Consider the following 27540-nt stretch of genomic DNA (forward strand, 5'->3'; position numbering starts at 1 on the left):
ATACATAACTAAAACAATTAACAAAGATTAAATAAAATAACTCTCAGCAATAACTTTTATTTAGACTTTGGGTTTTTACAAAAAGTACAATGTGATTTAAGAACTATGGGCCCTTTATTCAGTGGCAGCAGACATTGGATGAAGTAAAAGCCAGTGGTGGCACTTGATTTACAGCAGTGATATACTTTTAAGTAGCTCTGCTGAATATACATGTAAGTAGTTACCAGGCGCCACTTCAACATATAAGTTATTTTGCTGGCCTAACTTAATTTATACATGGTGTCCAGAAAGTGGCTGAATGTTGTCACTCCCCAGATAATTTTTGTGCTGGCCCTGACCCATCCCAACCCTTCCTCTTTTTTCTATGGATAAATGCCAGTGCATACAGTATTCATATAGTCACTGCAGATTGATTTTGTATAATGCCATGTCTGTGGCCAACATTGCTGCTGATCACATAAGCAGCTTTGAATATAGGGTCCTATAATACAATACTCAAAAATGAATATATAAATCTGAATGAAACACAGAACATTTATTACAGTGATAAGAACACTTTCCCTCAGGAACTGCAATAATTTTTATTGTTGTATCTTTCCTATGTTGCTGTCGTGCTGATTGAGATTTTTCATTTCAGGTCTTGGAGTAGACCCAGTTCCTGCAGGTGGCAATTTAGATATTAATCTGAAGGGAATTCTAGAACAGAAGTCTACAGAAGTGATAGCTGAGAAGGCTCAGATGGGTAACAACATGGAACCAAAGCAGCAAGGGGGCACCATGGAGCGTCGTCACACAATTTGCAGCTTAGATTGGAAAATGGCCCGGGCTGGACTGGATACCAGGCAGAAGGGAGGAGGAAGCCTAGAAAGGAAGCAGAATGGTGGCAGCTGGGAAAAGAGACGAGGAGGGAAGGCTTTTGGCAGTTGGGAGCGCAGGCAGACATACAGCGGTAGCTGGGAAAGAAGGCAGACAGTAAAAACTGGAGGAAGCTGGGAAAGGAGACAGGCTTTCAGTGGAAGCTGGGAGAGAGGCAAGACATATGGGAGCTGGGAAAGAAGGCACACAGGCAGCAACCCACTGGATCCCCAAGAGCCAAGTCCAGAAGCTTACTGCAACTTGATCATTCTGGCTGTGGAGAACAGAGTGAGTAAACTTAGAAAACACTCATTCTGTTATATACATCCATATCTCTACAGTGCTTTCCCATACTATACAGAGTATGTTCTTAGCACCTTTGTCCTCATGCAAGTGGCCTCGCTATGGTGTAAACTGTCCTTTGGTGAGTAACTGGTGTTTCATGATCAATAGTCTCAATCCTGGCGGTTAATGCCTCATGTCAATGTAATGAAAGAAATTGCTACTTGCCCCAGTAACATAGGAGGAACACCACTATGTGCTTTCTACGACTAAATGCAGAAACATTCTGACATGCCTGTAATGCAAAGTCATGGAGGTTGGACCAGCCTGCAAGTTACTGAGCAAAGGGTGTCTCCTTCCTTACTTTTGGAGAGAAGGATAAATGGCCCTGTATCTAGGGACTAGGCATCTTCTTGTGGAGTCTGGGAAAACAAAAGAGGCAGAACCCCAACGCCATCCTAATGGCTAGCTAGGTCAGAGAACTGCAGGAACTATTGCTGTTCCTAAGCTGGCTTGGCTTGAACCCAACGATACTGCTAAAGTAAAGCAGTTAGAGAGAGGGGAAGTGGATGAGACTCAGAGGAATCTGGAGGCTTAAGGAGCAGACAGTAGTTTTCCTCAGTGAGGTGAGTTGGACCAACAAAACTCCATACCTGAGAGTCCCAGAACTGAGGTGAAAGAAACTGGGTACTTTGGTGCATCCTAATTTCACAGTCAAGGGGTTGTTTTGTAGTACTGAAACCTTTCCCCACTTCACTCTTTTGGAAAGGAGAACAAATTACCAGTTTTTTATATGTCCATCTAGCAAGTATATTCTGAAGGAGTTTTGGATAGTGATATAAATAACCAGAACAAGAGAAATTATAATATCTCCTTAAAGTATGGAGAGTTGTATTTTGGGACTTCAAGCAACTTTACCCTTTTGATTTTCCTTATAGCTTATATTCTATTTTGGACTGTAAATACTTGGGTATCGATATTCAAAGCAATTTAACCAGGCAGGAGCTGCCTGATTAAATTGTGATGATTGAACCAAACCTGGATTTTTAGAAGCACATACCCAGATAGTGCTGCTGAATATTTGGGCAGAGTGCCAAGGCACTATCTGGTTTGTACTAGGGCAAGCCAGGCATTAAATATTCATTGGTGGTACCAAGATAACTAACTGGTTAACTTAGGACAGCAAAAGGTTAACCAGGTAGCTCTCCAGGTACTGCTGCTGAATATTGATGGTATCTGGGTGATTCCCAGCAGGCTGCCAAGTACACGAATAGTACCTGGATAGTGGCTGGCACTGAATATGTGCGTCTAATTTAGCACAAAATATAGGGTGTTGAAGTGCTCAATCGCAAGATCAATTACTCAAAACTTCCACAAACTGAAAATGCACTCAATATGAATAATGTTATCAAAGGAAAAATGGCCTCACAGAGCTCCTAGATCAACATGATCTAATAGAGCTAAAACAGACTTCAATTTGGTCCTCTGTTCATCATTGGCCACAAAAACCTTTGATCTAAAGACGGGTAGCTAATTGTCGAAATCGCTCTTATTGCAATGGTGTTAATATTCTCATTGCATCCATCTAGATTTTAAATGACACAGGCTACACTCAATACTACAAACTTATTTATTTATTTATTTATTTATTTATTGCATTTGTATCCCACATTTTCCCACCTATTTGCGGGTTCAGTGTGGCTTACAATACATTGTAAATGATGGAAATACAATTTGTTACAACTCGGTTATGGATTACATTGTGAGGAGTTATGCGAAGACAAAATCAGAGTATCGTTGAGGGAAAAGAACAATGGAACAATGGAAAGGGACAACTGGAAACTGATAGGGCAACAAAACAATAGTAGGAGATCATTCGGTATAACATTTTTCTGTAAGTAAAGCTATAAATGTGGTAATATTAAAGGGGGATGAAAATTCCAAGAGAGTGTATTGATGCATTACTGACAGTGTGTGTGGACTTTGTGTGTTTTGATCCTTTCAATAAATTTTATCAAAGAGATGAGTCTTCAATAATTTGCGGAAGTTGGTCAGTTTGTAGATTGTTTTCAGGTTGCGTGGTAGTGTATTCCAGAATTGCGTGCTCATATAAGAGAAGGTTGATGCGTGCAGCGCTTTGTATTTTATGCCTTTGCAATTAGGGAAGTGGAGGTTGAGGAAAGTTCGGGATGATCTTTTAGCGTTTCTGGGTGGTAGGTCTATTAAGTCACACATGTAGGCTGGGGCTTCACCGTGAATGATTTTGTGGACTAGTGTGCATACTTTAAAAGTAATGCATTCCTTGAGTGGGAGCCAGTGTAGCTTCTCTCGTAAGGGTTTTGCACTTTCGTATTTTGGTTTTCCGAAGATGAGTCTGGCTGCTGTGTTCTGGGCTGTTTGAAGTTTCCTCAGTATTTGCTCTTTACAACCTGCGTATAGTGAGTTACAGTAATCCAGATGGCTGAGTACAAGGGATTGCACTAGGCTGCGGAAGACGGATCTTGGGAAGAATGGTCTTATTCTTTTCAGTTTCCACATGCAGTAGAACATCTTTTTGGTTGTGTTGTTTGCATGAGTTTCGAGTGTTAGGTGGCGGTCAATAGTGACTCCAAGGATTTTTAAAGTTTCTGAGATTGGAAGGTTTATTTTTGGTGTGTTTATAGCGGTAAATTCATTCGTGTTGTATTGGGAGGTGAGTATCAGGCATTGAGTTTTTTCTGCGTTTAGTTTCAATCGATGTGTAGACTTTGGTTGATTTCACTGAAGATTTCCTTAATGTCTTGTTTGAAAGGGATGTATATTGTTACATCATCAGCGTATATGTATGTGTTAAGATTATGGTTTGATAGGAGTTTTGCCAAGGGGATCATCATTAGGTTGAAAATAGTTGGTGAGAGGGGTGATCCTTGCGGTACGCCACATTCAGGTGTCCATGTAGCAGACGTAGTTGAATTTGATGTGACTTGATATGAGCGCAGGGTTAGGAACCCCTTGAACCAGTTTAGGACATTTCCTCCGATGCCAAAATATTCAAGTATGTGTAATAGGATTCCGTGGTCAACCATATCAAAGGCACTTGACATGTCAAATTGTAGGAGGAGTATTGTTGCCGGTTGCAATCATTTGTTTAAATTTAGTCATTAGGGTAATTAATACTGTTTCTGTGCTGTGGTTCGACCGGAATCCTGATTGGGCGTCATGCAGTATTGAGAACTTGTTTAGACAGTTTGTGAGTTGTTTTGTTACCATCCCTTCAGTTATTTTGGTTATTAGTGGTATAGATGCTACTGGTCTGTAATTGGTTATTTCGCTTGCGCTTTTCTTTGTATCTTTAGGTATTGGGGTGAGTAGAATTTTTCCTTTGGGAAAAGTCCGTTTTGTAACATGAAGTTTACGTGGTTCGTTAGGTCTATTATGAATTGTTGGGGAGCTGATTTCATGAGGTTGTTTGGGCATATATCTAGTTTGCAGTGGGATTTGGCAAATCTTTTAAGTGTTTCAGAGATGAGGTCTTCTGATAGTAATTCGAATTCGGTCCAGGTTCTGTCTGCTGGGTATATTCCGTCTTCTGGGTCTAGACAGTCTAGAAGTGTGGTGTATTCAATAGGGCTGGCGGGTATTTTAAGTCGTAATTGTATAATTTTCTCCTTGAAGTATTTCGCAAGGTTGTCGACATCTGGTATGTCTTTGCTGTTGTTTGTAACTGGTGTGGTGTCTAACAGTTTATTCACGAGGTAGAAGAGTTTGTGAGTGTCTTTGTAGTTTGGTCCTATCATTGTTTTGTAATGTAGTCTTTTAGTCTGTTTTATGGTATATTTGTATTTCCTCCGAAGTAGTTTCCAGGCATTTAGTGTTTGTTCATCTTTCTTTTTGTTCCATGCGCGTTCTAGTTTCCTGACTTGTGTTTTAAGTTTTTTTCAGCTCTTCAGTGAACCATGGATTTGATTTTTTCCTATGTGATGTTCTGGTTTGGATTGGGGCAATTTTGTCTATTGTTGTTGTGCATATATCGTCTCATTCTAGGAGGAATTGGATGGTGTCAGCATTTGTTGACCATTCGTTCTGGTAGACCTGTTACCAGAATATTGTGAGGTCTATTTTTCCTCTCGTGGTGTATGTTGTTCACTCAAGTTTGTTGATTGCATTTATGTGTGTTTTTCGCCAGTAGAGGGAGACATGTGCTTTGTGGTGGTCTGACCATAGTGTAGGTGTCCATCTTGTGTCGGTAAGTAGGATGGTTGAGTCTGGGTCGAATTTGTGTGTAATGATGTCTAGGGTGTGTCCTTTTGTGTGTGTTGGTTGAGTGTTAGGTGCATGTAGATCCCAGAGTTTTAAGAATTCTTTGCATTCTCGTGTGCCTGTTGAGGTGTCGTCTTCAAGGTGTAGGTTGATGTCTCCTATTATAAGGATGTTTGAGGCAGAGACACATGTGTTTGAGATGAAGTCCATGAGTTGCGTTTGGGAGTCTTGCCATTTTCCTGGTGGCCTGTAGAATAGGATTGCGTTGAGGTGTCCTTGTAGGTTTGGATGATTGATTCTAGTCGAGGCAATTTCAAGTTGTGGTGAGGTGGATTCACCTGTGGTTGTGATAGTGAACTCGGGTTTGTAAATTATGGCTATTTCGCCCCCTCTTTTTCCATTTCTTGTCCAGTGGGTGATTTTGTATTCTGGTGGGCAAGTCTCTAGGATGGCGGGGTCAGTAGGGCTGTGGAACCAGGTTTCTGTGATGAGTAGAAGGTCTAAATTATCTGTTGTAATCCAGTCTAGTATATCTACTGAGTTGCTTACTGCTGATCTTGCATTGATGTATCCTAGTTGGATTGAGCGGTATGGTTCTGTGGGGGGGTTTGATGTGTTTATTTTTATTAGTTGTCTGTTTCCTGAAAGAAAACTTAACTTTCAATCGTAGGACACTACCGGCACGTTGTAATCTCTAGTACTGGAGCAGGTTTCTTCTCCCCCTCACCACTAGCCAACGATGGCCAGCGTTTCGTGCCACTGCTTCAGGGTCTAAGTGGCGGGGTTATTTATGAAACAAGCTCTTGCTGACTTCTACATGCCTTCCTAACAATTAGCTACCAGTCTTTAGATCAAAGGTTTTTGTGGCCAATGATGAACAGAGGACCAAATTGAAGTCCGTTTTAGCTGTATTAGATCATGTTGATCTAGGAACTCTGTGAGGTCATTTTTCCTTTGATAACATTATTCATATTGAGTGCATTTTCAGTTTGTGGAAGTTTTGAGTAATTGATCTCGCATCTAATTTAGCAACCAGCATTCAAAGAAACACAGACTTCCTCCAGCTGCACTCATGTCCTTTATTTCCCAGTACCTGAATATATGTAAACCGCTTTGAATGTAGTTGCAAAAACCTCAGAAAGGCCCATTTCCCTCTCCCATTTGTTCACTTCAGCTTAAGCCCTGAGATTTTATCTCTCCTGGTCCACGATGCTTTAACTGCCTTGCACTGTGGAGTTACTGGCATTTCTCCCTCATGTTTTCTGATTGCCAGTGCTCTCCCTTTTTTCTTTTATATAGTGCTTCCATGGCTAATTTTCGTTTTTCAAATGTAGGATGCAGCCGAGGAAACGTGTGCTTTCATATGTCAAGTTTTTCAGATCATCTATGGTGACCAAACCATTGAGTGCGTGGATCGAGCAGGTTATCATTACACTTCCACTCCAGAACGCCCCTGGCTCTGCAGGAGTGAGTTTTATTACCATTACATATTTTGGTTGTCAAATAGATAGGTGGATCTGGGGCCAAGGATAAGTAGCATTACCAAGTCACAAAATGAATGGTAGAGCATAATTTGAGTTATTTGAATAAATAATATAACTGAAAATGGAGAGTGAATTAATTTATATGTGTTAATTGTCAAATGGCCTGCATTGGGACAAGGACAGCAATACCCACTGGCTTTCAATCAATTCTGAGAGTAAAAGTAAGCACACATATTTCTTTTGAGACTTGCCATGACTATCTGCACCTGATTTTTATGCAGGTAAAAGCTTGCTGGAAAAGTACCTGCAAAGATTAGAATATCCCATCTACTCATCCACTTTTCCTCCCTAAATATCTGCTCTCAATACATCTCAAAATGCACATATTGAAGAACAAAGATAGACAATTTTAGCTACATTTAAAGAGGGCAATGTTTAGATAGCCAAGTCATGCAGTTAAAATGCTTTTTATTTACATCAATTGCTTTGAAAGTTGACCTCATTAATATTTTTTTTTCAGGTGATAGCAATCATACTGTCTTGACATTTGGCTATGATGCAGATTTCAGCTGTTGTAGTTCATTGTAAGCATGCTTCCTTTCATTTCAAACAATCTTTCTGAGTTCCTCTAAACTTCCAGCTTATTTCAGAAAATGACTAGAAGATAGTTAAGGATATGGCTGGCTTTGTGACATAACCATAGCACTGAACTGAATTCAGGTCTCCAGTTCATTGGGATGACAAGATAGTGGAACATTGCAGAAGCAATACATTTGGGATTTGAGACTAGCACAGCACATGAAAAGATCTGACTAAGGGGTTAATTTCATAGTAGGGCACCTGGATGAAATACTGAGAAAGGCTCCTGTTATATGCCTATTTTATAAAGGCACAAAACAAACTTGATCAAACTTCAGGTATAAATCTTGACAACCAAAAAAAGCACCCAAAAATCAAACATAATATAAATAAACTTTCACAAAATAATTTTGGACTACAATATACTTCCCCTTATCATTTCAGGAGAAGACTCTAAGGGCCCTGTTTACTAAAGTGTGCTAGTGTTTTTAGCATGCGCAAAGCACTAGAGACACTCATATATTCCTATGGGTGTCTTTAGCGTTAGTGCAGGCTAAAAATGCTAGCGCACTTTTAGCACAGCTTAGAAAACCAGGCTCTAAAATATAATCATCAGTGCACACAAATGGTGCCAAAATGTTCAATCAAAACAAATAAAGCAAACAGTTTCAAAAATTGTGAAAAATAACTTAGCCGTGTCAATGTGTTACAACATCTTTAGATGTATTCTTCATCGGTTCTCCTCTTTTCTTTCTGGCTATGCTTGTACCATCCCTTGGCATTGCCTTCTTCAAACTCTGTTCTACATCCCTTATCCTGTGGCATTTCTCAGGGTTCTATCTTGGCCTCCTTCCTCTCTAATATTTTTCTTAGTACTCTTGCTACCCTAATCTAATACCTCTCAGTTTCCCCCTACTTCTTTCCTGATGATGTAGTTCTTGTGTCTTTATTATTATCGTTACAACCAAGAATTGTCTTTTTATTTAAATTTTCAAACAAAAAAAAACTCCTCAAATCCTCCCACCCCCACCCATCCCTCCCCAAATGCAATCTGAGGATAGATACAAAAAAATACATATATATGTGTGTGTTTTATATAAGACTGATATACCGTGTGCCATAAGAACCAGGGGCCCGCTCACATATGAAAATAAAACTGTGCTATTTCCAGGATTTTTCCTCGAGGGTGTCGTTGTTGAGGAAGGCTTATGTGCCCATTTGTAAAGAATTACACCAGCGACAGATTCAGTTTGCCCTATTGTACCCAGCGCGGTTAAAAGTATTCATTGAAGGCAAGGTGAATCTCTTTGACACACCAGAAAAAGCACAGGCCTTTTTAAAACAACTGCCGCTCCCAGTGCAGAACCCATCAGGGTAATGGAGAAAGGAAAGAGTAGAGGTATATAATTAACAGAATATACTTATTCCTTGTTCACAAATTAAAAAGTTGAACAGGTGCGCTGTTGCAGTTGTTGGCAACTTTTCAGAGGAGCTAGAGCTCTCCTTCTGCCTAAATTTCAGGACTTCTAGCCAGGAGGTAACAGGCTTGAACAGACATCATAAGTGCACATGGAAATATTTTTGATTTGCCAAAAGTGTTCTGCAATGCATGGATGTACAAAGAAATCTCTCAATGGAAACTGACTTTTTGACAACGGGAATATTGCTTACAGACTTGAAATTCATCACTGACTGGTATTAGGATGTGTCTCTGTGAGGCTGGTTGACTGTGATGCATATTAGTTATTTACGTACCTGGTTAGTTAAATCTGGGTAAATTTAAAGAGGGATAATATGATAGATCTTTACACAACTCTTTAGGTGGGGTAACCTGATTTACAGACTTAATGTTGCAGGAGATACGCTGACTTCCCTCCCCCCCCCCCCTTCTTTCTCTTTTTCTTTTCTTTCTCTCTCTCCCTTTCCCCTAATATGTTTCTTTGCTGATTGTATTTTTATACAAATGTTGACCGTGTTATAAGTAGAACAGTTATTCATCTGATGTGTTAAGAAGGGATATATTTGGAAATGGATAACAGGATGGACATTTCTGATGTTTGTCTATAAGGGGTAACTTTGATTAACATATCTGATGGTATAGGAAACACCTTTTTTTTCCTCATCCCCCCTCTCTCCTAAGGTGTTTCCCTATTGATCACATTTTTATACCAATGTTGACCTTGTTACAGATAGAACATGTAATTAGCTGTTGTGTCAGGAATGGATACATTTGGAGAGAGATAACAAAATGGACACATATAATGCTACCTATAAGGGGTAACTTTGAGCAGTATTATTTACTGGTATAGAAATAGGGCTTCCCCCCCTCTTTCTCGGTTATTATTGAGGGGAGGGGGGATGTGGATGGCTGGGGAAAAATTGAAAGTTTCTAATGTTGGATGGTTTTGGGGGGCTCGGGGGGCAGGAGCGCTGTTGAGTGACCTTGATAGATAATCCATACCTAATGCAAGAGGTATGGATATGGTTAGGCCTTTAGGTAGGCTACCGGGAAATGGGAGAAGGGGGGGAGGGAGTACTTACAGGAATATATGATGATAGGTTGTTGGTTGTTATGGGGAGAATATTGGTAGTGGGGATGGGGGGAATTTTTCCGACTTTGTGTTCCCATTGGGGTGAGATCTGGGGGAATGTTTTTTGGAGTGCGCTTCCGGGGGCTTCTGATCCCCATCTGTTTTCTTTGCCAAATTGTGTGGGGGGGATCATAGGCTGGGGCGATCCTCCCCTATTCAAGATAAGCAGGGGATTCTTTATAATATTTATAGAATTCAGTTTGAGACCCCTTAAGTTTATCACTTGGAATGTAAATGGAGTGACCTCTCCCATTAAAAGGCAAAAAGTGTTACAAATCCTGAACCGTCAGAAAGCAGATGTGGTGTTTCTGCAAGAAACATTTATCCTCTGTGGAACATAGTAAATTTAAAAAATGGTGGGTAGGTCAATTATTAGAAGCTCCAGCAATAGAACACAAAGCAGGTGTGACGATGCTTTTCAGGAAAACATTAGATGTGCAAGTACCAGGAAAGCGAAGGATGGCAGATATATTATAGCCAAGGTAACAATTAATAAGCAAGTATTGCTTTTGGCTAATGTTTACGCTCCTAACGTATATGACAAGGTATTTTTTAGGGCGCTGAGCCACACCATAACCAAACATCACGATATTCCCGTGGTCATGGATGGGGACTTTAATGTGGTTCACAATTTGGTCTTGGATACATCTGTGGGACACAGGGCCAAGAGGGGGTCTTCATCTCGCGGCGGAGGCATTGGGCTACTACTCTCACTCTCCTGTAGTTTCCAACCCCTCCACCTACCGCAGTCTCACTGCTTCTCATCCTTTGAAGCCCATTCCATCCGGCTATTCTACCCGCTACCACTCAGAGTGGCAGTCATTTACCGTCCCCCTGATAAATCCTTCCCTTCCTTCCTCACCGACTTTGATGCTTGGCTCTCCGTCTTTCTTGACCCTTCATCTCCGTCCCTCATTCTCGGAGACTTTAACGTACATGCTGATGACCTATCCGACCCCCATGCTTCTAAGTTCCTCACCCTAACATCCTCCTTCAACCTCCAGCTGTGCTCCACCACCCCTACTCACCGTGACGGCCATTGTCTTGACCTCGTCCTCTCCTCCTCCGGCTCACCCTCCAATTTCCACGTCTCAGCTCTTCTTCTCTCCGATCATCACCTGATCACATTCACACTTCTTCACCCCCCCCCCACCCCGTCCAACTTTAACCACCACCTCCAGGAACCTCCAGGCTATTGACCCCTCCACCTTATCATCTACTATCTCTAATCGCCTCCTCTCCATCACGTCCTTGCATCCGTTACCTTCGCTCTTGCACCCGATCCGCTGAGCGCCTCTGGAGGAAATCTCGTACCCTTTCAGACTTCCTCCACTACAAATTCATGCTATCCTCCCTCCACTCCTCCCTATTCCGTGCAAAACAGGACTATTACACCCAATTGACCAATTCTCTCAGCTCCAACCCTCGTCGTCTCTTCACCACCCTTAACTCCCTCCTAAAAGTGCCCCCCGCTCCTACTCCCCCTTCTCTCTCTCCTCAATCACTGGCCGACTATTTCCGCGACAAAGTGCAAAAGATCAACCTTGAGTTCACGACCAAGCCACCACCTCCTCTTCACCCTTTAACCCTCTCCCTCAACCAACCTACCCAGGCCTCTTTCTCCTCTTTTCCTGAGATCACCGAGGATGAAACTTCCCGCCTTCTTTCTTCCTCGAAATGCACCACCTGTTCCTCTGATCCCATCCCCACCAACCTACTCAACACCATCTCCCATACTGTCACCCCCTCCATCTGTCGCATCCTCAACCTCTCTCTCTCCACTGCAACTGTCCCTGACACCTTCAAGCACGCCGTTGTCACACCTCTCCTCAAAAAACCTTCACTTGACCCTACCTGCCCCTCCAACTACCGCCCCATCTCTCTTTTACCCTTCATCTCCAAAATACTTGAGCGCGCCGTTCACAGCCGCTGCCTTGATTTTCTCTCCTCTCATGCCATCCTCGATCCACTTCAATCCGGTTTTCGCCCTCTGCACTCGACAGAAACGGCACTCTCTAAAGTTTGCAATGACCTGCTCCTGGCCAAATCCAGAGGTCACTACTCCATCCTCATCCTCCTCGATCTTTCCGCCGCATTTTACACTGTCAATCATGATTTACTTCTTGCCACGCTGTCCTCTTTTGGGTTCCAAGGCCCTGTCCTCTCTTGGTTCTCCTCTTATCTCTCCCACTGCACCTTCAGGGTACACTCCCATGGATCTTCCTCCACTCCCATCCCACTATCTGTTGGAGTTCCCCAGGGATCTGTCCTTGGACCCCTTCTTTTCTCAATCTACACCTCTTCCCTGGGCTCGCTGATCTCGTCTCATGGTTTTCAGTATCATCTTTATGCTGATGACATCCAGCTATACCTCTCCACACCTGACATCACCGCGGAGACCCAGGCCAAGGTATCAGCCTGTTTATCCGACATTGCGGCATGGATGTCTAACCGCCACCTGAAGCTGAACATGTCCAAGACCGAGCTCCTCTTCTTTCCTCCTAAACCTCCTCTTCCTCCACTCTCTATCTCAGTTGATAACACCCTCATCCTCCCCGTCCCATCTGCCCGCAACCTCGGAGTCATCTTCGACTCCTCCCTCTCCTTCTCTGCGCATATCCAACAGACTGCCAAGACCTGTCGCTTCTTCAACATCAGCAAAATTCACCCTTTCCTCTCTGAGCACACCACCAGAACTCTCGTCCACGCTCTCATTACCTCTCGCCTTGATTACTGCAATTTACTCTTCACCAGCCTCCCACTCAGCCATCTATCCCCCCTTCAATCCGTTCAGAATGCTGCCGCACGTCTTATATTCCACCAGAACCAATATACTCATATCACCCCTCTCCTCAAATCACTTCATTGGCTTCCGATCAGATATCGCATACAATTCAAGCTCCTCCTCCTTACCTACAAAAATGCACTCAGTCTGCGGCTCCTCACTACCTCTCCACCCTCATCTCCCCCTATGTTCCCGCCCGTAACCTCCGCTCACAGGACAAAGCCCTTCTCTCAGTACCCTTCTCCACCACTGCCAACTCCAGGCTCCGCTCATTCTGCCTTGCCTCACCCTATGCCTGGAACAATCTTCCTTTACCCATACGCCATGCCCCCTCCCTACCCATCTTCAAATCTCTGCTTAAAACTCACCTCTTCAATGCTGCCTTCGGCGCCTAACCGCTTGAGAAATATAGAATGCCCCAATCTATCCACCCTATCAGATTAACTGTTCACTCGTCCTCTAGATTGTACACTTGTCTTTAGATTGTTCTCTTGTCTTTTAGATTGTAAGCTCTTTGAGCAGGGACTGTCCTTCTATGTTTAAATTGTACAGCGCTGTGTAACCCTAGTAGCGCTTTAGAAATGTTAGTTAGTAGTAGTAGTAGAGTTGGTAGATATATGGCGGACTTCACACCACAGGATAGACATTACACTCATCTCTCCAGGGCTCACGCATCTCAGTCCAGAATTGATTATTGGTTAATATCTAGGGCTCTGTTTACCACAGTTCATGACACAGGTATAGGCCCTTACAGTGTTTCGGACCATGCGTTAATTTGGTGTTTACATACAGTGGGTTCAGGTGAAGGCCAGGCACCCAGGTGGCAATATGGGGATAATGAATTTTGGGAATATTTAATGTGCCAGTGGACAGATTATCAGGTCACTAATGCAGTTCACCGGGGGGACCCGGTGCCATACTAGGAAGCCGCTAAGGCGGTTCTTAGAGGAACTATAATAGCATACACGAGCTTCAAAAAGAAGGCTAGAGATAAAGAAATTCTTCGCTTAGACCAGCAGGTTCAGGAAGCGCGTAGAAGATTTGGGCGTTGGCCCAATCTTCAACAAAAGGCGCACTTGTTGGCTGTACAGGCCACCCTTAATAGTCGGCTTCATGCTCGAACAGTTGAATCAATTCAGTATTACAAATACAAACTTTACTTACATGGCAACAAACAAGGGCAATTGTTAGCACCACAAAGTAGCATATTCCTGCAAGGCTAATTTAGGTGAGCGTTTAAAGAGATCCAAGACCTATGAAGAAAATGGGTATCACTCTCCATGCGGGAAATGTGTTTATTGTAAGTTCTCTGTATTTACTGATTATGTCTTGATACCAGGGACTACCAAGAAATATTTCTTACACAATAAAGCAACATGCATTAGTGAAGGGGTTGTATATTGCATCGTCTGGACGGGGTGGTGACGTCACTGCGCGGTTGTTCTCCATGGAACAACGCTTTATGTTTAAGTGGAATACGGTAGTCCCTAGGGGTTTGAATCTTGAGGTGGAATGGGTATAATTCAATAAGGTGCAGTCAGATGAGCTCAATTGACTAGATTATTTATACTTCAGAAGTGGGGGGATGGTTTATAGTCTTCCCTCTCTCAGGGACGGTTGACAGTGGCTCCCTCTTTGGATGTTTATTCCCAAAGGTAAGCAGCCATATACGATATGAAAAAGTTGATTATTAATTGGTGAAAATGAGTAGCTATAATGGTGCCTTTAGCTGGAGTAGTATTTGTATATTTTGTTGTTATAGGCCACGGGAGTTGCTCCTCCTGAAGAAGGACAACACGAAATGTGGTCTTGCATTGAGGAGCCAGTTGAGCTAAAGTGAAATTAGAGGGTGCATTTCCAAATGGTTCAAATGGAAGCACTCTTCAAGCTGCGTGGAGCCATTTAAATTGGCCTATCTTGGGATCTTACAAACAATTGATTTATTTTCAACACACGATCATGTTGCCAAAATTGCCAAAATTGACTAAATGTTAAGATGTCAACAGAAGGAAACTAATCTTTTGGTCAACAAATTGGACTGTGAGAAATACCTGGCACACAGGGAATGTGTTCAGTATACATTTAATATAAAAGACATTCATATATATGTATACCATATGATGTATAAAGGCTATTGGATGAATGGCGAAGTGAAAGGCATGAATGAGTGAGTTCCTTTGAAGTACTTGAGCGTACTTGAGCGTGCTGTTCACCGCCGCTGCCTTGATTTTCTTTCCTCACATGCTATTCTTGACCCACTACAATCTGGTTCTCGCCCTCTCCACTCAACCGAAACTGCGCTTACTAAAGTCTCCAATGACCTATTACTGGCTAAATCCAGAGGTCAATATTCCATCCTCATTCTTCTTGATCTTTCCGCTGCTTTTGACACTGTCGATCACAGCATACTTCTGGATATCCTGTCCTCACTTGGATTCCAGGGCTCTGTCCTTTCCTGGTTCTCTTCCTACCTCTCCCTCCGCACCTTTAGTGTTCACTCTGGTGGATCCTCTTCTACTTCTATCCCTCTGCCTGTCGGCGTACCTCAGGGTTCTGTTCTTGGTCCCCTCCTCTTTTCTATCTACACTTCTTCCCTTGGTTCATTAATCTCATCCCATGGCTTTTCCTACCATCTCTATGCTGATGACTCCCAAATCTACCTTTCTACCCCTGATATCTCACCTTGCATCCAAACCAAAGTTTCAGCGTGCTTGTCTGACATTGCTGTCTGGATGTCTCAACGCCACCTGAAATTAAATATGACCAAAACCGAGCTTCTCATTTTCCCCCCCAAACCCACCTCCCCGCTCCCCCCGTTTTCTATTTCTGTTGATGGCTCTCTCATTCTCCCTGTCTCCTCAGCTCGAAACCTTGGGGTCATCTTTGACTCTTCTCTCTCCTTCTCTGCTCATATCCAGCAGATTGCCAAGACCTGTCGTTTCTTTCTTTACAATATCCTTAAAATCCGCCCCTTTCTTTCCGAGCACTCTACCAAAACCCTCATCCACACCCTTGTCACCTCTCGTTTAGACTACTGCAATCTGCTTCTTGCTGGCCTCCCACTTAGTCACCTCTCCCCTCTCCAGTCAGTTCAAAACTCTGCTGCCCGTCTCATCTTCTGCCAGGGTCGCTTTACTCATACTACCCCTCTCCTCAAGACCCTTCACTGGCTCCCTATCTGTTTTCGCATCCTGTTCAAACTTCTTCTACTAACCTATAAATGTACTCACTCTGCTGCTCCCCAGTATCTCTCCACACTCGTCCATCCCTACACCCCTTCCCGTGCACTCCGCTCCATGGATAAATCCTTCTTATCTGTTCCCTTCTCCACTACTGCCAACTCCAGACTTCACACCTTCTGTCTCGCTGCACCCTACGCCTGGAATAAACTTCCTGAGCCCCTACGTCTTGCCCCATCCTTGGCCACCTTTAAATCTAGACTGAAAGCCCACCTCTTTAACATTGATTTTGACTCGTAACCACTCGCCTACACCTACCCTCCTCTCTTCCTTCCCATTCACATTAATTGATTTGATTTGCTTACTTTATTTATTTTTTGTCTATTAGATTGTAAGCTCTTTGAGCAGGGACTGTCTTTCTTCTATGTTTGTGCAGCGCTGCGTATGCCTTGTAGCGCTATAGAAATGCTAAATAGTAGTAGTAGTAGTAGTAGTAAGTTAGGAAATGTTTGTAATGTATTGATGTTAATCACATATGTAGGATTAAAGAATCATTGATATAGTAAAAGGGAGTACCTTTATTTGTATGTATAGTTAAAATTTAATGCCAAGAAGAGCAGAGTGTAAGCTCTTTGAGCAGGGACTGTCTTTCTTCTATGTTTATGCAGTGCTGCGTACGCTTTGTAGCACTATACAGTGGTGGAAATAAGTATTTGATCCCTTGCTGATTTTGTAAGTTTGCCCACTGACAAAGACATGAGCAGCCCATAATTGAAGGGTAGGTTATTGGTAACAGTGAGAGATAGCACATCACAAATTAAATCCGGAAAATCACATTGTGGAAAGTATATGAATTTATTTGCATTCTGCAGAGGGAAATAAGTATTTGATCCCCCACCAACCAGTAAGAGATCTGGCCCCTACAGACCAGGTAGATGCTCCAAATCAACTCGTTACCTGCATGACAGACAGCTGTCGGCAATGGTCACCTGTATGAAAGACACCTGTCCACAGACTCAGTGAATCAGTCAGACTCTAACCTCTACAAAATGGCCAAGAGCAAGGAGCTGTCTAAGGATGTCAGGGACAAGATCATACACCTGCACAAGGCTGGAATGGGCTACAAAACCATCAGTAAGACGCTGGGCGAGAAGGAGACAACTGTTGGTGCCATAGTAAGAAAATGGAAGAAGTACAAAATGACTGTCAATCGACAAAGATCTGGGGCTCCATGCAAAATCTCACCTCGTGGGGTATCCTTGATCATGAGGAAGGTTAGAAATCAGCCTACAACTACAAGGGGGGAACTTGTCAATGATCTCAAGGCAGCTGGGACCACTGTCACCACGAAAACCATTGGTAACACATTACGACATAACGGATTGCAATCCTGCAGTGCCCGCAAGGTCCCCCTGCTCCGGAAGGCACATGTGACGGCCCGTCTGAAGTTTGCCAGTGAACACCTGGATGATGCCGAGAGTGATTGGGAGAAGGTGCTGTGGTCAGATGAGACAAAAATTGAGCTCTTTGGCATGAACTCAACTCGCCGTGTTTGGAGGAAGAGAAATGCTGCCTATGACCCAAAGAACACCGTCCCCACTGTCAAGCATGGAGGTGGAAATGTTATGTTTTGGGGGTGTTTCTCTGCTAAGGGCACAGGACTACTTCACCGCATCAATGGGAGAATGGATGGGGCCATGTACCGTACAATTCTGAGTGACAACCTCCTTCCCTCCGCCAGGGCCTTAAAAATGGGTCGTGGCTGGGTCTTCCAGCACGACAATGACCCAAAACATACAGCCAAGGCAACAAAGGAGTGGCTCAGGAAGAAGCACATTAGGGTCATGGAGTGGCCTAGCCAGTCACCAGACCTTAATCCCATTGAAAACTTATGGAGGGAGCTGAAGCTGCGAGTTGCCAAGCGACAGCCCAGAACTCTTAATGATTTAGAGATGATCTGCAAAGAGGAGTGGACCAAAATTCCTCCTGACATGTGTGCAAACCTCATCATCAACTACAGAAGACGTCTGACCGCTGTGCTTGCCAACAAGGGTTTTGCCACCAAGTATTAGGTCTTGTTTGCCAGAGGGATTAAATACTTATTTCCCTCTGCAGAATGCAAATAAATTCATATACTTTCCACAATGTGATTTTCTGGATTTAATTTGTGATGTGCTATCTCTCACTGTTACCAATAACCTACCCTTCAATTATGGGCTGCTCATGTCTTTGTCAGTGGGCAAACTTACAAAATCAGCAAGGGATCAAATACTTATTTCCACCACTGTATAAGTGCTAAATAATAGTAGTAGTAGTAGTAGTAGTGATGCATTTGGGGTGCAGAAACCCAAACAAGAGATACCGAATAGGAGGGGAGAGATTAGTAAGCTCGACTCAGGAGAGAGACCTTTAGGTGTTGGTGTCTGAGGATCTGAAGGTGAAGAAACAATGTGACAAGGCAACGGCCATGGTCAGAAGGATGCTAGGCTACATAGAGAGGGGAATAACCAGCAGAAGAAAGGAGGTGTTGATGCCCTTCTACAAGTCGTTGGTGAGGCCCCATTTGGAGTGTTGTGTTCAGTTTTGGAGGCTGAATCTTGCTAAAGATGTAAAAAGACTGGAAGCAGTGCAAAGAAAAGCTACAAAAATGGTATGGGATTTGTGTTGCAAACCTGAACATGCATAGGAGCCAACTTTTCAAAATGATTGGGGGTGCTGAATTATTTTTTTACAGATGGTGCATTCCCCCTCCCCCTCCATCTCGTCCTCCTCCCCCTCCCTTGCCCCCCCTCCACCTCCCTCTGAGTTCCAGGACCCCCTCCCTCCCTCCCAGTTCCAGTCCCTCCCAGTTCCAGGGTCCCTCCCTCTAAGTTCCAGGGTCCCTCTGAGTTCCAGGGTCCCCCCTCCCTCCCTCCCTTTGAGTTCCAGGCCCCCTTCCTCCAAATTTTAAAAGTCATCTGTCTTACCTCGTCGGGGTTAGGGCGGCAGCAGCAGCAGCAGCGGTAAAAAGCATGCAGGCTCGGCCCGGTGCTTAGTTCAGTTTTCCCTTCTCTCTCTCTCAGCTCTGGCCCCGCCCTTGCGGAAACAGGAAATGAGGGCGGGACCAGAGCTGAGAGAGAGAGAAGGGAAAACTGAACTAAACACCGAGCAGAGCCTGCATGCTTTTTACCGCTGCTGCCGCCCTAACCCCAATGAGGTAAAATAGATGACTTTTAAAATTCGGAGGGAGGGGGCCTGGAACTCGAAGGGAGGAGGGAGGGAGGGAACGAACTTCCAGTGGGTGAAAGAACTTCCGGTGGATGAAATATTGGGGGTGCTCGAGCACCCACAGCACCCACGGAGTCGGCGCCTATGTGAACATGTATACCTTGGAGGAAATGAGAAATGGGTGACATGATACAGATGTTCAAATATTTGAAAGGTATTAATCCTCAAACAAACCTTTTCCAGAGACGAGAAGGCGATAGAACTAAAGGACATGAAGTGAGGTTGAAGGGGGGCAGACTCAGGAGTAATGTCAGGAAGTATTTTGGATACCTGGAAAGTCCTCTCGCGGGAGGTGGTGGAGATGAAAACAGTAATGGAATTCAAACATGCGTGGGATAAACACAAAGGAATCCTGTTTAGAAGGAATGGATCCATGGAATCTTAGCGGAGATTGGGTGGCAACATCGGTAATTGGGAAGCAAAACCGGTGCTGGGCAGACATCTGTGGTCCACGCCCTGATCATGGCTGAATAGATATGGATGAGCTTGAGTGTAAATTTTAAGGGGCTTTGACATTAGCTTCAGAACTTTTAGTAGAAGAAGAGTGCTGGGCAGACTTCTACGGTCTGCGCCCTGAGAATGGCAAGGACAAATCAAACTCGGGTATACATATAAAGTATCACATACCATGTAAAATGAGTTTATCTTGTTGGGCAGACTGGATGGACCGTACAGGTCTTTATCTGCCGTTATTTACTGTTGCTATGTAAGTTATCACCATGTAGCAACAGACACATTAGAATAGATGTGTGAATGAAAAAAAGACTTAGTCCTATCAAAGAACTATAGATCAAAACTGCAAATGTGCAAGAAAACTTACATAGTAATTACTGTAGTCCATTCAGAGCAACATGCCTTGGTCATACAACATTGGCAAGCAAGAAGCAACTTAACAATTTTTTTTTAACAGAGACAGTGAGGAAAAAATACTTAAGAGGCACATACCAATATAGTAGTGTGACAAACATCTGATCTTCCCACCAAAATGACGTGATATTTTATAAAAATGTAAGTGGAGCAATTATTAACATCCACGTTAGGAACAGCAAGCAGCGATGCCCAAAATATATAGACACTGCTCATTTAGGGGGTCTTTTACAAAGGTACACTAGCGTTTTTAGTGTGTGCTAAAAATTAGCATGCACTAACTGTGTAGACGCTTTGTAAAAGGGGCCCTTAGCCTTTATAACTTAACAGGAAAATAGCAATAGAAAAAAGGACTAAAAAAACTATGGTGCAAAATAAAATCTACTTGTGAAATATACGCTTCTTTAAAGTGGTATCTAGCAAACCTCCGTTTACAAAGCCATGCTTGTGGCTGCCGGTGCGGTACAGCCCATTCATGTATTGGCATTGCCCACTCAGATCCCGCTATTAGATATGGAGGCGCAGATCTTCCTACCATCATGGGAGCTCCTAGCCAACTCTTTGTCTTTCTCTTTTCTCGTCCCTTTACAAGTTGTTTGAGCGAGGAGGGCAAGTGCAAAATTGCTGATAAAATCACTAGTTATTATTGGTTAGGCTGAGAGCAGAGCAATCAGCCTTCTGTCTGCTGCATGGCACCATGTGACCTCTTCTCTGTATTCCTTTCTAACAGTTATCAAGATGGTCCAGCCAGTTTTATGGGGCTCATAGAGACAGATAACCATAATACTTCCAGTTAGCTTGGTTGTGATTGGAGTTTAGACAAATCAAATATTTGGAGTAGCTGATGAATTTCTGGATCTTTCTCCCACACTGTGAGCAATATGTAGACTTTGACTTCATCTGGGACATGTCGAATGAGCACATCCCCAAATTAAAAATAACAAAATATTTGGAAAAGTTAATTTTCTTTATGGAACAGCAAAAAATTGTGTCAGAAAAATGCACAGAGGTAAAACCTTATCAAAAATGGAATAGCTTTGTTTTGATGTCCATTCTTCAGAGAGAGAGAGAGAGAGAAAAAACACAAAACTGAAGTGCTGAGGAGACCTGCTTGTGGGAAGGGTTGTACATGCTCTGCACTTTATTTCCAGGTCTGTGCTCTAGGAGGATTGATCTAGCCCAGTGAAATGCAAAAACATCACCCACTTGTATGTCTGACTCACTTCTACTTGTTGATGAAAAATAAGAAAAAGAAGAGATAGGATTGGTATGTGGGATATAAGAAGGCAGGAGCATTCACTTAATACAAACAAAAGAAGCACTGAATCACAACTTGGTAAAATCTCCTCTTCAGTCTCTAAGTACAAACAGAAAATTGTGATTGCCATATTAGTCCACTTGGATATGTGGAAATAAGGGCTCACGCTTTGATGAGATACAGTAAGGGCGCTGTTTATTAAGGTGCACTAGCGTTTTCAGTGTGCACTAAAATTAGCACGCGCTAAATGCTAGAGACACCCATAGGAATATATGGGTGTCTTTAGCATTTAACTTGAACTAATGTTTAGCGCATGCTAAAAACACTAGCACGCCCTTAGCACAATTTTGTAAACAGGGTCCTAAATTAGTCCAATAGAAAAGCATCAGCTACAGCTTGTTGATCCTTGATTTCCACATAAGTAGAGACAGAAAATAATAAAAGATAACTCACCAATTTAAAAGTCCTAAAGCAACAGTTTTTGAAGGAAAATATTAAAGGATTTTGTTCACAGATGAGCAGGAATCAAAATATGTTGCTTTTATAGGGAAACAGAGAAAATTGTTGAACAGCAGTTGGAGGATATTCTTAATGAACAAATCATAATGCATAGGTTTTAGAAAACACTGTAGCATGGAACCCTTGTTTCTTGTCTCTATGGATATGTATATTGTTGGACTGGTGATGAGTTGAATGTGGTGATTATATTTCTAGATCTCTCTGCAGCATTTGATGTGGTCCATCATTGATAGGTTGGGGTTTGGGGTTTTTTTTGGGTTGTTGGGGTTTTTTTGGTGGGTGATTTCTCTCTTCTGGATGAGAGGAAGCAATTAGTCTGGGTACAGGTTTCAGATGAGTGGGTCATGTCACATAGGATTCCACAGGGCTCAGGCCTGTATCCTGCCGTGTTTTCAAATATTTTTTAGCACTCTTTTTTAGAGAACTATATAGCCCAGGGTTTCAATATCATCTGTTTGCAGATGATAATCAGATAATGCTACCAGCTAGGACTCACTGAATGGAAGATCTGAAATATGATAGCTTGATGGCTGCAGATGATTGTAGAGAAATCTTAAGTGCTCTGATTGGGAAAGAACCAGGCACACCCATTAAAGGGGGGCCAACCACAACCGGGCTGAAGGCCAGCGAAGACAGAAGTGTGGGGGAGGGTACAGGGAGGGCCAGCTAGAGAGCAGAAGTAGTAGTGGGAGGGAAACAAGGGGTAGCAAGGGGAGGGGGCAGGAAAGAAGGGGAGGAGCAAGGGAGGAGGAGAGAGGAATTCGAACTGCACAGGAAGTCCTTTTGAATTTAGAGGCAGGAGAAGAGCAACGCCCACCCACTTGAGAGGCAAGATTTGTCGCAGCGAGGCGTTAGACTACAATGTTTACGCACAGCCAGCAATGAGTACACAGCAGCTTGACACATAACAGTTACAAGTTTGGGGTAACTACTGCTGCAGAAAGAGTTGTATGGAAAGTTATCAAGTTGATGCAAATGGTAGGCTTGCATGTGAGCAGCCTTGTTATAAGGAAACAACGTGTATACAGCTTGTCTCCTGGCTTTGGCGGCCGGGAGGCCTAGAACGTCATTTTGTAAATGTGGTAGGTGCCTCCTTCAACGGGCAACAACATGTATACAGCTTGTCTCCTGGCTTCAGCAGCAGGGAGGCCTAGAACATCATTTTGTAAATGTGGTAGGTGCCTCCTTCAACGGGAGACACCAAGTGACGTCGGGTGCTTGGAAAACAACACAGGGGGCCACAGGGGCTTGGTACAGCTTGGCCTGTGGCCCAGAATATGCAACTACGTGTAGAAGCTGTGTACCCGGGTAGAAATGCATGCTGGCATAATGATTATTAAAAGATGTAATGTAATTTGTTTAAGTTGTAACAATTTTGATGTTCCTGGCTGCGGCCAAAATAAATCCAATTCTATCGAAGATACGGCTTGTAGTGTGGTATTGAAGGGGGCGGGGGTTGATACGTCTGAGTGTGTGCCGAATGCCCGAGTTGAGAGGGAGGCTGCAGCTAAGTTTACAAATTCTTTAAGAGATATTCAGATTCCTTTGAAACCTGTTGTCTGTAATTTGGGTATCTGATTGGATAGTAACATAATAGATGACAGCAGATAAAGATCTGCATAGTTCATCTGGTCTGTACAACAAGATAAACTCATAGCATATGATATGATGTGATATAACATATGCATGCTTGATCTTGATCTGTCCTTGCCATTTTCAGGGCACAGGTGGTAGAAGTCTGCCCGGCTCTTGCTTTTAATTTTCAACTACTATAATTGCCGTCAAAGTCCACCCCAGCCCAACCAAATCCGTCTAGCTGTAATTAGGACACAGACTTTAGAAGTCTGCCTGGTAGTATCCTTACTTCCCAACTACTATATTCCATATAGGAATCCTTTGTGTTTATCTCATGCATTCTTGAATTCTGCTACTGTTTTTGTCTTCACCACTTCCTATGGGAGGGCATTCCAGGCATCCATCACCCTCTCGGTGAAAAAGTACTTCCTGACATTATTCCTAAGTTGACCCCCACCCCTTGCAACCTTAATTCATGCCCTCTAGTTCTACCGCTTCCCCATCTCTGAAAAAGATTTATTTGTATATTAATACCTTTCAAATATTTATATGTCTGTATCCCTCCTTTCTTCTGGGGTATACAAATTCAGGTCCTCAAGTCTGTTCTCATACGTCTTTTGGTGCAAATCACATACCATTTTTGTTCCTTTTCTCTGAACCACTTCAAGTCTTTATGTCCTTAGTGAGATACAGCCTCCAAAACTGAACATAATGCTTCAAGTGGGGCCTCACCAATAACTTTTACAGGGGCATTAACATCTCCCTTTCTTCTACTTGTTAAACCTCTCTCTATGTGGACTAGCATCCTTCTGGCTACAGCCAACACCTTGTCACAATGTTTCACAATCTTGAGATCTTCAATCAATATCACCCTAAAGTATTTCTGAATTATACCTATCTCATATATCTTTGGATTTCTGTATCCCAAGTACATCATTCTGTACTTCTTCATGCTAAATTTTGACTGCCAGACCTTAGACCATGCTGCTAATTTTTGTAGATCCCTTCTCATGTTTTCTATTCCCTCTATGGTGTCCACTCTGTTGGTAATCTTTGTGTCATCCACAAAAAGGCAAAATTTTCCTTTTAACCCTTCAGCAATATCACTCACAAATATATTAAATAGAATCAGCCCCAGTACTAGTGATCCCTGAGGCACTCCACTACTCACCTTCCTTTCCTCCAAGCAGGTTTTGTTGTCTGTCAGTCAACTAGTTTTCAATCCAGTTCATTACTTTGGGTCCTAACTTCAGCCTGCACAGTTTATTCATGAGCCTCCTGTGAGGAACCATATTAAAAGCTAAGGTATATATTTTTCAAAAGTGGTTCAACTAGTGTTTTTTCATCTTCGCATTATTTGTCAAGTGCAGAATTTTTTGAGCAGGAAGAAATTACAGTTACTGGTTCAACATGTGATTTCACCAAGGCTAGACTATGATAATACTTTGTTGATAGAGGTTTCTAAGAAATATGTGGCACATTTGCAATTGTTACAAAATACCACAGCACAGTTGTTGGGAGGGTTGTAGATGAGAGATTATGCTACCCCAATATTATGAGAGCTGCATTGGGTATCTGGGTTATAGAGGGGGATTTATACATTTTAAAGACTTTCTATTCTTTGGCTCCCTAGTTTATCACATAGGTTGTGATCTTCACCAAAAATGATCTAGCTACAGAAGACTAGGAAAAGAATACTTTTGGTACAGGGTCTGACGGTGGAAAAAGCTGCTAGATGAGATTGGGCTGGAGAGCAATTACTTCAGTTTTCACAAGTTGGTAAAATCTTGGTTGTGGAGATTAGCATTTCTGGGAAAGATTATTTATTTATTTAGCACACAGTCTGTAGACCGCACTATCTCATATTCTAGGCAGTTTAGGGGAAGATCTGGTTTCAGATTATTACATGAGAAGACTCAGTTGTTGATTTATACATGGGAGATAATTTGTAGGGGGCTGTATATAGAGTTTTAGAGGGGTTAGAGTTCAAGGTTAGTGCAGGAACCTGATTGGTGATTTTGTAGTTTTATTGAAATTTGGAAATCACTTTGAGATGTTTTTAGTGATGATTAACTAATCGAAATAAATGAATGAATGTGATCTTACTTGCCATTGTCTCGCAGTTAAAAAACAGTAAGTTTATAAACACCTCACATTAGGATGCAAATATATTCATGATTTGGTTTCTCTCTGGTCTTATTAGTGCCTTGTGCTCCTCAGTGCTACACTTTAGATTAGGTTAGTTTGTTTCATTTAAGATGCTCTGAAATTCTTTCAGTTTTGCATACTCGACCACCACCCATCTCTTCAGAAATGTCTGCTCTGACTTTCATCTTATGTTTCTCTTTTTCTATTATGCTCTGCTGCCATCACTATCTCTCTCTCTTTATCAGGCACTTTGGTTAAGGATGCCAAATAAGTATAACATCTAATGTGCTTCCTTGTTTTGTTTTGTTTAGTTTGGATTCCCATGATACATTTGAAGCTTATTATAGTGGAAAGTCTTCGCCCTCATTCCAAGAGTCGTGCCGTAGTGTGGTGACCACTTATAGTGAAAGTGACCAAAGCAGTGTGGGGCTGGAACAATTGCAGGACTACATGGTGATGGTATGGATTATCTCATCTCAAATAAAAAAATCTTCATTAGTCAAGCTTCTACTCCCACTCCTTTATCACAGTGAAATGTACTTAATGCTAGACATGGAGGGGCATTTTTGAAAGGACGCCTAAGTGAAAAAGAAAACATCCATCCATCTCAAAATGTCCTTATAAAATGGCCTGATAATGGATATAGACAAAGAGTGTTTTCATGTGTTCCAAAATTGTCCCCCAAAACGTCCAAATTTAGGATGCACTGACATAGACATTTATAGATAGTTCTTTTTCCTGTTGGAAAATGACCTAGCGAAAATGACAAAAATGCAGAAATGGTCCTGCACTAGCAGGACATCACAGGAGGGGTGAACATTTCCATATGTAAAACATCTATGTTCCTGTGCATGTGAAAGGGCATCCCCTCATACTGCAAAATGTCTACGAGGCAAGAGCCCAATTTCTCTGCAGAGGAGAGCAGAATGCTAGACCTGCTGTACTTCAGGCACCGTAGGGATCTATTTCAGCAACACCACAGGCTGTCTCCACATAATGTTTCCATGAGGGTCTGGAGCACGATCAGGAGGACCTTGAAAGATGAGTGACATGCAGGGCTGCTATGAGCCCAATATCAGCCATGTTCAAGCACATACACTAGCAAGGTCACATGCAGATTGTGAGTTACTGGGAAGGCCATCAGCCCCCCTTCTCTGTCCCCATGGGCCACATTTGCAGGAAAGGCCAGAACCTGTCCCCCATTCCAGCATGCAAGGTTGACAATGAGGGGCTCCACATCTCAGAGACCCCACTACATAATCTCAGGCCTGCTGCTCCATGCCTACACAGCAGCCCACAAATGCAGACCCTGAAACCTCAAGTCCCATATGCCTTGACCAGGTGTGCATCACCACCTCCCTTCCAATGTACAGATGTCACTCAGAAACTGCTCCAAGTCAACTACAATCCCATGCCCACCTAATGGCAAGCAGGACTTCTGGGCATGCAGTGACTGCACCCCCCCCCCCCACCCCCACCAGCAAGCCCCAAACCAGCTGCCTTAACTATCCCAGGCCTTCTGAGGAGCATAGCAAAACATGTCATATGGAAACCAGGTCTGCCAAGCTAAAAACAGCCACCACCTGAACCCTATCTCCTCAAACTTGTGTTTTGCAGACATTTCAGCATACACCACGACCTCGAGATGCTCAGGCACCATTACAGGTAGATCAGGAGAGAGGACAGGGCAATGATACACTGCATGAGGGAGCACCTGAGAGGCCAAAGTGAGTAACAACAACATAGCAGCTCCATAACAACCATCTTCTGGAGCAATGAATGAGTATGTTTATGTTTATTTAGAGGCTTGATATACAGCTTTAGTTAAAAGAAAGTCAAAGCAGTTTACAATAAAAATTAAAATTGAGTCAACACAAATTTAAGAAAAAAATTCCATTTAAAATAGGAAAGA

The 27540-nt window shown here is 42.9% G+C and overlaps 1 protein-coding gene across 1 annotated transcript in view; it reads left to right on the forward strand.

Moving 5' to 3' along the window:
• Nucleotides 1–27540, forward strand: part of CCM2L (CCM2 like scaffold protein) — a 110316-nt gene that overhangs the window by 72334 nt on the left and 10442 nt on the right. The window contains exons 5-8 of the mRNA XM_030212090.1: nt 638–1143; nt 6711–6843; nt 7381–7444; nt 25940–26087. Of these exons, the coding sequence (XP_030067950.1) occupies nt 638–1143; nt 6711–6843; nt 7381–7444; nt 25940–26087 (851 nt within the window). The remainder of the gene's footprint in view (nt 1–637; nt 1144–6710; nt 6844–7380; nt 7445–25939; nt 26088–27540) is intronic.

This window comes from Microcaecilia unicolor, chromosome 8 (assembly GCF_901765095.1).
Source record: "Microcaecilia unicolor chromosome 8, aMicUni1.1, whole genome shotgun sequence".
Classification (NCBI taxonomy): domain Eukaryota; kingdom Metazoa; phylum Chordata; class Amphibia; order Gymnophiona; family Siphonopidae; genus Microcaecilia; species Microcaecilia unicolor.